Source organism: Erinaceus europaeus, unplaced genomic scaffold, assembly GCF_950295315.1.
Source record: "Erinaceus europaeus unplaced genomic scaffold, mEriEur2.1 scaffold_426, whole genome shotgun sequence".
Classification (NCBI taxonomy): domain Eukaryota; kingdom Metazoa; phylum Chordata; class Mammalia; order Eulipotyphla; family Erinaceidae; genus Erinaceus; species Erinaceus europaeus.
This window is the reverse complement of record NW_026647781.1, coordinates 9,692-19,978: the sequence shown is the minus strand read 5'-3', so window position 1 is coordinate 19,978 and position 10,287 is coordinate 9,692. Positions and strand designations below refer to the sequence as shown.

The window sequence follows — 10,287 nt, the reverse complement described above, 5'->3', positions numbered from 1 at the left end:
GAAGTAATATATATATATATATATATATATATATTACTTCATCTATTATATATATATATAATATATATATATATATATATATATATATACCCAATGGAATACTACTTAACTATTAAAAATGGTGAATTCACCTTCTTTACCCCATGTCAGATAGAGTTAGAAGGAATCATGTTAAGTGACATAGTCAACGACTGCCACCTCTCCAGATTCAAAGGAGGTCTCGAAACTTTACATCAGGCTCAACCTGACGCTGTTGACTGGCTACGGAAGAAGGGCAAACACTAGAAGAAGAAGAAGAAGAAGAAGAAGAAGAAGAAGAAGAAGAAGAAGAAGAAGAAGAAGAAGAAGAAGAAGAAGAAGAAGAAGAAGAAGAAGAAGAAGATGTTAAGTGACATAAGTCAGAAAGAAAAGGATGAATATCAGATGATCTCATCCATAGACAGAAGTTGAAAAATAGTAGCATAACACCAACCTGCCTTCCCTAGGCAGACAACCTCACTAGTGTGTCCTGGAATTCCACCTCTCCAGGCCCCTACCCCACTAGGGAAAGGTAGAGATAGGCTGGGGGTATGGATCAACCTGCCAATGCCCATGTCCAGCAGAGAAGACAGACCTCCAATCCTCTGAACTCCATAAAGATCTATGGTTCATACTCCAAAGGGATAAAGAATGGGGAAGCTGGGAGTCGGGAGATAGTGCAGAGGGATAAGCACATGTGATGTAAAGCGTAAGGACGGGCATAAGGATCCCACCTGCGGGGGGGTTGCTTCACAAGTGGTGAAGCAGGTCTACTGGTGTCTTATCTTTCTCTCCCCTTCTCTATCTTCTCCTCTCTCCATTTCTCTCTGTCCTTTCTAACAATGACAGCATCACTAACAACAACAATAAAAACTACAATAATAAAAAAAAGGGCAACAAAAGGAAATAAATAAATAAAAATATTTTTTTTTAAATGTTTTTTTCTTGTCTCCTCGACTGAGGCAGCCATCTTGCTCTTGCCGCGTGCTGGTGTTGGAGGACCCTCCCTGCTTCAGATTTACCAACAGCGTGAATCAAGAAAAGTTAGCCAAACTTCAGGCTCAGGTCTGGATAGGAGGCAAGGGTACAGCTCGCAGAAAGAAGAAGGTGGTACATAGGACAGCTACAGCTGATGACAAAAAACTTCAGAGTTCTCTAAAAAAAAACTGGCTGTGAATAATATAGCTGGTATTGAAGAGGTGAACATGATTAAAGATGATGGGACAGTTATTCATTTCAACAATCCCAAAGTCCAAGCTTCCCTTTCTGCTAATACCTTCGCAATAACTGGTCATGCAGAAGCCAAACCAATCACAGAAATGCTTCCTGGAATATTAAGTCAGCTTGGTGCTGACAGTTTAACAAGCCTTAGGAAGTTAGCCGAACAGTTCCCTAGGCAAGAGTTGGATAGCAAAGCACCAAGACCAGAAGACATTGATGAGGAGGATGATGATGTTCCAGATCTTGTAGAAAATTCTGACAAGGCATCAAAGAATGAAGCCAACTAAAATATTTCCTGGCTTTTGGAAGCTGTCATGGACTAGATTTAACAAATCAACTATGTGGTTCCAAAGTTTTACAGACACGGAGAACATCAACTGTTACTAGTTCAATAATATAAATATTTTGTATATTAATAATGCTGTTTGTTCAGCATTTTCAGTCATTTGATTTTGCATTTTGCACTTCTTCCCAGGATCTATTATTTTGGTCAAATTACAAAGTATTGGTGTAGTTTGAGGGTGGTATGTGTGTGTGTGTGTGTTTTCTTGTTTATTTTTGTTTTGTTCCTTTTTGTTGGGGTATTTTTGGTGTTTGTATGTATATGTATGCGTGTGGGTATGTTTGTATACAATGGAGAGCAAATTGGAAAACAGTTCTATTTATCCTCTTCCCTCCCCACGTAGAAATAAAGCAAATCTTTACATTTAAAAAAAAAAAAAAAAGAATGGGGAAGCTTCTAGTGGAGGGGATGGGCACACTGGTGGTAGAAGTTGTGTGAATTGTGCCCCTCTTACCCCACAATCTTGTCGATCAATATTAAATCATTAATAATTTAAAAAGAGAGAAGCTTAAAAATAAAAAATATAAAGCAGAACTTGAGCTGGGTTTGGTTTATTGCACCAAAGTAAACACTCTGGGGTAGAGGGGAAGGGCTCAGGTCTGGAACATGATGGCAGAGGAGGACCTAGAGGGGATTGAATTGCTATGTAGAAAACTGAGAAATGTTACACATGTACAAACTACTGGATATTACTGTTGAGTGTAAACCATTAGTTCCCCCAATAAAGAAAAATTTTAAAACCAGCTGAGTAGAATTCCATTGTGTATATATACCACAACTTCCTTAACCACTCATCTGTTGTCAGAGTCCTAGGTTGCTTCCAAGTTTGGGCTATTACAAAGTGTGCTGCTATGAACATAGGTATACAAAGATCTCATTGGATGAGAGTGTTTGATTCTTTAGCATATATAGCCCATGGGGAGGAATTGCCTGGTTATAGGGTCGGCCTATTTCTAGCCTTCTGAGAGTTCTCCAGACTGTTTACCATGGAAGTTGGACCAATTTATAGTCCAACCAGCCATGAAGGAGTGTTCTTTTGCTGCCACAACCTCTCCAGAATTTGTTGATGCTATTGTTTCTAATGTGTGGCATTCTCACAGGAGGGGATTGGTATCTCATTGTTGTCATTATTTGCATTTTTCTGACAATGACTTGAAACATTTTTTCATATGTTTGTTGGCCTTTTGGATCTACCTCTTCTTTGGTGAATATTCTGTTCATAGCCTCTCCCCATTTTTTGGATGAGGCCATTTGGTTTTTTATGGCTGAGTTTAGTGATATATGTGTGTGTGTGTGTGTGTGTGTGTGTGTATGTGTGTGTGTGTGTGTGTGTATGTATATATATTTGCCATACATCAGAAAAATATTTAATTAAAAACTTATAGGAGTGCTGAGGACTTAACTGGCATCTCTTGCTTGCTGGGAGTGAGACATTCCTGGCTACATACCCCAGGCTGCCAGAGCCAGGACTGCCTCCACCCCACTCCCCCTTCCCCCTGCCACAATCTCGCAGGTCCCACCAATCAGGCTCAACACACCCCTTCCTCCTGTGGGGAATTCCTGGTATTGTCCCAGGAGGCCCAGCTCACTCATAGGCTGAAGGGGTTGGGGAGAGGGATGGGGCAGGGTGAAGTGGGCAGAGCTCCTGAGGTCCTGGTAATCTTTTTGCCCCCTCTACCCTCTGGGCTGCCCAACTCCCCTCCAGCCTAGTCCCCTTAAAGCCGCTGCTGGAATCGTGACTGCTATCCAGGCAAGCTATCCAGCCTGTAGTGGCCTGGGCCTGGGGCAAGGAGGGAGAGGTGAAAGAGCCAATAAGCCCACCCTAGTGCACTCCAGCAGGCCCACCCCAGTGCAGCCAACCTGCTGGCCTCCAGCCAGATAATTTCTATGAGCCAACAGCCCTGAGCCTGAGGTCTCTCATGTCACCTGCTCCCATGTCTTTCAACTTCCCCCATCTGAGCTGGGGCTAGTTTCTCCTCAGCCCCTCTGGGACAGTTATTTTTCCATCTGTTGTGAATGTCACACTGATCCCTTAGGGTGATCTGGGATCCAAATGAGCAGCTCTAGGCCTCAAGAGGAGGCAAGGCTCTGGCAGGCACACACACTGCATGTCTGTGCACACGCCCATACCACTGAGTACACACACAAACACACACATGTACACACACAGACACACACACAGACACACACACACACACATGTTCCAGTCACCACATGCTCACACAAGGCCCAGCTGGCCTGTGATGGAGCCACCCCCTTCCAAAAGGCACAGCCTTGTCCTCCAGGCCTGCACTACAGATTCCTGGTTCCTGCTCAGGCCTCTATAACAGTCCTGTGGGTGAGTCTCAGGCCCTGGGAGATGACACTCACCACCCTCACCCTCACCCTCACCATCAGTCTTCTGGTTTGTCCTAAGGACCCCAACTGGGAATCCCAGAACCAAAGTTAACTGTCTCTGCTGATACCAGTCCCTCACATTCCCACAGTCAACCATTTGTCCTGCATTGTCCAGATGTGGAAGCGAGGACCAGTGTGTGATGGTGCTCCTCTCTGAGAGGGTGAGCCCCAGAGTCCTGCCTGTGGAGACCACAGGAGAGCTGAGAAGCAGCAGGGGTTCTTGGGGTAGGGTCAGAGGGCAACCAGGAGGGACAGAACCAGCCTCGATTCCTGTGGTGTCAGGAATCTGAGAGCTCAGGCAATGAGCTGGGAGTAAACAGCTAGCCCAGGCAGTGTGAGTTGCTAGTATTTTTAATCTGATTGTCAGGTATTCAGAACAGTGATTATCTATGGGAGAAATGAGAGAGTATACAAGGATTTATTTGAAGAAGCCTCAAAATATTTTACATTTCAGTAAAAATATCAACTGCTTTCTAAAAAACTTTGATTGATGAGGATTTGTAGAAGAAATATTATTCTCAGGCCTCCTCAAAAGAGGAGGTAAATATTTATGTGGCTGTAAAAGGGGCCACAGGTCTTTAAATTTTGATTTTGTGATTTGTCTGTAGACTGAGGACTGGCAGACACTCAAGAGAGGAGGGAGCTGTGAGAGGGCCCGTGGCCAGCCATGAGGATGGATATTGTGGGGCCCCACAAGGCACTGAATGTGTCCCACCCCCCCATAAAATGTTAATCTCCTAAACCCCAATAAGACTTTAGGGGGTTGGCCATATAGGACTCCATGAAGGTGGTGTCCTCAGGCGTAGAATTATTAGGGTTCTAATAAATGAACCTAGGAACCACCCTTCTCCTTCCCACTGTGTAAGGAAGCAACAAGAACAGTCCAGTCTGCCTCCTAGAATAGGATCTCCACCCTGACCTGGGGCTGAATCTGATCTTGTGCTTTTGGCTTCCAGGGCAAAGTTTCTGTTGTTTTTCAAGCCACTTAGTCTGTGGTCCTTTGCCAGATTTGGTCCCAAATAAGACAGAATTTTGCTTGATCCAGTGGTATCTTGACTACCTGAACCAATGCTCAGGATGCCGAAAAGACCCAATTAAAACTGATTGACTGAGGGAGTCAGGATATGATAGCTCTCCTGGTAGAACACACAGGCACCAAGAGTGGTATAGCAGTAGCGGTGTGATACTTCTCTCTCTCTCTCTCTCTCTCTCTCTCTCTCTCAGTAAAGAATGAAAAAGCTGACCTATTTACATAAGAAATAAAAGCCTGTCTCTATTCTGCAGAACACTACTGTGTGGGCTTGTCCTACTCCAGAAGGAGCAAGCTAATGTGAACTGATGTGTGTGAGTGGCCTCCACAGCCCTGGGAAAGTGGGAACCCAGAGGTGTCCAGGCCCAAACTGGAGCAGCAGCCTCACACTGGCTCTACCTGTTACTTGAACCCAACTCCCCCGGCCCCAATGCCTTGGGGCCTTGAATCAGGTGCCTGTAAGTCAGAGGGCAGTGTTTGCGGTACAGCTTCTCCACAAGGGTATTGCTGCCTCTCTCCACAGTCTTGCCCTCCTGGTTCATGTAGTTCCACAGGTGCAGGGCATAGGAGTCGTTGAAGCTGTGGTCTGAGTCCCACACCTCGTAGTAGCGCCGCCACTGGGGGTAGGGGATGGGGTAGAATCTGCGCGGGTGGAGGAAGGACAGGTCTGCGCAGTGCTGGTCGCTCACCTCCTGAAAGTCCCCCAGCCGGCACCATACCCGCAGCATCCTGCTCAGCAAGTCAGGGCCCTGGTGGCCCCAGATGTCTGAATCATAATGCTCCACGAAGTTTTCCATGCAGCCCCACAGGAAGGGGTGCCGGGGCAGGAACCCGAACACCCCGTTGCTGGAAAAGTGAGAGGCCTGTGCCGCCAGGAAGTTGTCCTCCGGGACAGGCCTAATGGAGATGACATCCGTGTCCAGGTAGATGCCACCGTACTTCCAGATGACAGCCAGGCGAGCGGCATCTGAGCTGACATGCAACCAGTTGCTCTGAGCACTGGTGTTGACCTGCCAGGGCAAAGCCCAGTCAGAACACACCCCTTGCTCCCATCCCACACACACACACACAAAAAAAAAAAAAAGGGCAACACACCAGCTCTCCCAAATCTGCTTGCCAATGGCCTGGTTTTGCAAATTAACAGAACTTATTCTAACACAAAAGGTTGAGGACAGCATGGTTCCAGGAATGCTGTGAAAAGGAGGATACAGAACTCAGGAGCATTGCAGCCCATGTGCCAGAGTGATGTTCCAGTTCTCTCTCTCCCTCTCTGTCTTGTGCTAATCAGGAAATTTAATTTAATTTAATTTAATTTAATTTAATTTAAAACTTTAGGCTAGGAAGATAGTATAATAACTGTCAGTGAAAACTAAGTGGTGGCCCAGGAGGTGGTACAGTGGATGAAACATCAGATTCTCTAGCATGAGGTCCTGGGTTTGATCCCTGGCATCACATGTGTCAGAGTGATGCTCTGCTTCTCTTTCTATCCTCCCTCTTTCTCTCTTGTTAATAAATAAATGAATATTTATTTTTAAATAGAAAGAAAAATAAATGATCTTATACCTAGTAAAGACATTTAAACTCACTCGGTTAAATTAGAATCAAAGGTAACCTACAGCCTAAGGAATCAACAAACCTAATTTAAATCTCTCCTGATTTCTCCAATCAGAGTTCACTGAAGTAGAAAGAAGACCAGATAAGAGACAGGGAGGGGAGTCGGGCGGTAGCACAGCGGGTTAAGTGCAGGTGGCACAAAGCACAAGGACAGACAGAAGGATCCCAGTTCAAGCCCCTGGCTCCCCACCTGTAGGGGAGTTGCTTCACAAGCAGTGAAGCAGGTCTGCAGGTGTCTATCTTACTCTCCCCCCTCTGTCTTCTCCTTCTCTCTCCATTTCTCTCTGTCCTATACAACAACGACATCAATAACTACAACAATAAAACTAGGGCAACAAAAGGGAATAAATAAATTTAAAAAAGAGAGAGAGAGAGACAGGGAGATGGTGAGCTATAGAATGCATCCTTTATATTCACCTAGGTCTGAAAAAAGGAAAGAAAAGGCGGGGGAAAGGCTGCAAAGATAGAATAATGATTCTGCAAATGTCTGTCATATCTGACACTCTGAGGTCCTAGGTTCAATCTCTATAGCACCACCATAAGACAGAGCTGAGCAGAGCTCAGAAAAAAAAAAAAGTCAAAGGCTATGGACAGATTCCTATCTCTGATAGTGTACCTTTAACCTCAGTTTACTCATCCATAAAATGAGCCATTTGGACCCACTTTCTGTGGCTCCTACCATCACTGACACTCTAACGCCCTCTGCACACTTACGTGAGTATACCAGGACAGCAACGGCGTGTCTTCCAGCAGCCTCTCCATGTCCAAAGGGAAGAGGAAAACATTGCTGATGGCTGAGAGGAGGCAGAAGGCAGGGTGAGTGGAGTTGGGGGGCAGCCTCATGGAGTTGCTGAGCCCTTTCATAAAGAACACTACTGGCTGCTGGGGGTAGGTCTTGGCGGCAGACTCCACCGCACAGGAAGCCAGCAGGGACGGCTCAGTTCTCTCTGAGGTCTCTAGGAAGACAATGCTGTGGCCTTGGCCCAGGAGCACTTCAAGCTCCTGTTGGGACTGGGAGGTCAGTCGGCAGGAGAAGAAGCAGTGAGGCTTGAAGGCAAACCTGTAGAGGAAGCCGCAGGCCAGCAGCAGAGTGAGGGACAGGGAGAGCCGCAGCTCCCGCAGCATGTTCTCTCTCTGGTGCCTGTGCCTGCAAACCAACAGCATTAGCTGAAACTGGACAAAGACAGCACCCACAAGGACACCAGAAAAAAATTTCCAAGCTTAGGCTTTCTAGAAATATATATATATATATATATATATATATATATATATATATATATATATATATAAACTGTGTCCCAAGATAGTAAAAAAAGAAAATGCACTAGACAAGAAAATGCACTAGACAGGGTTGACCTAAAGAATTTCAGGAGGATTCAAAAATAGGAAAGTAGTGATTCAAAAGACAACTGTTGGGCTGGGGAGGCAGCATGGTAGTTATGCAAAAGGATTTCCTTCCTGACATTCTGAGGTCCCAGATTCAATCCCCACACCAAAATAAACCAGAACTGAGCAGTGCTGTGGAAGAAGAAAGAAAGGGAGGTGGGGAGGAAGCAATGAAGAAAGGAGACAAAACTGTCAATGAAATACAGGAAATGAGGAAAAAAAGGTAAATGATCATTTTGGCTCAATAGATCACAATGAGATAAAATCTGAATTCTATTCATGAGGGTTTTTTTTTTTTAAAGCTCAAAACTGGGCTGAGGAGATAGCATAATAGTTATGCAAAAAAAAATCATTGCCTGAACACCAAAGGTCCCCGGTTCAATTCCAGCACCAACATAAGCCAAAGCTGAGCAGTTTTCTGGTCATCTCTGGTTTATGGCAGTGCCAGGGATTGAACCTGGGACCTCTGAGCTGACAAATGCTATCTTGCTATCTACCAGGACATCTATCAATCACCACACTTCAAAGGAAGAAATGATAACAGCCCCACTAAAGCCAGCAATATGAAACAGATGGCCATCACCATGTCACAACTCAGCTTTGTCCTGCTAAATGTCACCAATGCAATGAAATAAGAGGACAGTATTTCTACTGTGCTTGCAAGAAAAGAAGAGGCAAAAACATTACTGGTTGTGAAAAATGGTGGCTTACCTTGAAAATTTTACCAATGATCTAGTAAAGCTAAAAAGAAAATCAGCAGGGACCAGGTGATGGCACGGCTGGTAAAGCACACATTACCATGCACAAGTACACAGTTTCAAGCTCCACTCCCTTCTTGCAAAGGGGAAACTTCACAAGCAGTGAAGCAGTGCTGCAGGTGTCTCTCCTTCACTCCCTCTCTGTCATCCCTTCCCTCTCAATTTATCTCTGTCCTATCAAATTAAAAATAAATAAATAGGGAGTCAGGCTGTAGCTCAGCAGGTTAAGTGCAGGTGGCACAAAGCACAAGGACCCGCATAAGGATCCCAGTTTGAGCCCCCGGCTCCCCACCTGCAGGGGAGTCGCTCCACAGGCAGTGAAGCAGGTCTGCAGGTGTCTGTCTTTCTCTCTCCCTCTCTGTTTCCCCCTCCTCTCTCCATTTCTCTCTGTCCTAGCCAACAATGACAACATCAATAACTACAACAATAAAACAACAAGGGCAACAAGAGGGAATAAATAAATAAATAAATATTTAAAAATAAATAATAAATGAAGAATGAAGAGAAGAGGATGAGGGAAGGAGGAGAAAGAGGAGGAAGAGGAGATTAGTCAAGGACGTGAACTGAAGGTTGGAAAGGAAGAAATTGACAAGATCACACAGCAGAGAGCAAAGCCCTGACTAACTGGATTCTCCCTGCCCAGACTCTAACCACTACACACAGAACCTCCTCCTCTGTCAATGCTGCTTTGACCTCCAGGGAGCTCCAGCAGAACTGGAAGCTCAGCTCTGTGGTAGCCTATTTCTTGCCTCCCATGTTGCTCTTGGAAAAAAAAAAAAAAAACACAGTGAATTGGAGCCTACCTTTTAGCCAGAAACTTGCTGTTAAACAATATATGATGTCTGTGTGTTTTCTGTGCTTGCCTAATCTCTTCCAGTCCAACAATCCTGGATTGGAAAGTAAATATTTGGTAGAGGGGTTGATGTGAAGCAGGAAAGTTTCCAGGAAGCTCCTCCCTTTGTTAAATGTCTCCTATCAGGGGCTTGGGGGACAAAGAAAGGGGCCACATGCATACTTTTTCAGGTGACCCACTCACTACTCCTGTCTGTCTGTAGCTAGATCAGGAGGATAAGAAGAGGATGTTTTGACCTGGAAAAACTAGGTCCTCGCAAAACCTTCAGAACCAACTTGTATCTGAATAGTCAGGGTCCCATGGAAATTCTAGGCAGAGATGTGGAAAATCATGGGACCACACTATAGGTAACTCCAAATTTTGTAAACACATATTCCAGTTTAAAATAAGAGGACGGGGAGTTAGCATAATGGTTATGTGAACAGATTTTCATGCCTGAGGCTCCCAGGTTCAATCCCCAGCACTACCATAAGCCAGAGCTGAGCAGTAGTCTGGCAAAAAGGAAGAAAGGATGAAAGGAATAAAGAAAGAAAGGAAGAAAGGACAAAAGGGAGAGAGAAAGAAAGAAAGACAGGAAGAAAGTAAGTAAGAAAGAAAGAATGGTGGGAGGAAAGAAAGGAAAGAGGGAGAGAAAAGAAAAGGGAGGAGAGGGGAGGGGAGAGGAGAG

The 10,287-nt window shown here is 45.0% G+C and overlaps 2 protein-coding genes across 2 annotated transcripts; one reads left to right on the top strand and one right to left on the bottom strand.

The window, feature by feature from the left end:
• The first annotated feature begins 1,035 nt into the window (after positions 1–1,035).
• Positions 1,036–1,945, top strand: LOC103127758 (transcription factor BTF3 homolog 4). Its single transcript, XM_007538636.3, has one exon. The coding sequence runs from the start codon at positions 1,224–1,226 to the stop codon at positions 1,524–1,526; it is 303 nt and encodes a 100-aa protein (XP_007538698.1). The 5' UTR covers positions 1,036–1,223; the 3' UTR covers positions 1,527–1,945.
• A 2,786-nt stretch (positions 1,946–4,731) lies between these two features.
• Positions 4,732–7,764, bottom strand: A4GNT (alpha-1,4-N-acetylglucosaminyltransferase). Its single transcript, XM_007538635.3, has 2 exons — positions 7,338–7,764; positions 4,732–6,019 (listed from the first exon to the last, which is right to left on the bottom strand). The coding sequence occupies exons 1-2, from the start codon at positions 7,746–7,748 to the stop codon at positions 5,405–5,407; spliced, it is 1,026 nt and encodes a 341-aa protein (XP_007538697.2). The 5' UTR covers positions 7,749–7,764; the 3' UTR covers positions 4,732–5,404.
• Positions 7,765–10,287: the final 2,523 nt, after the last annotated feature.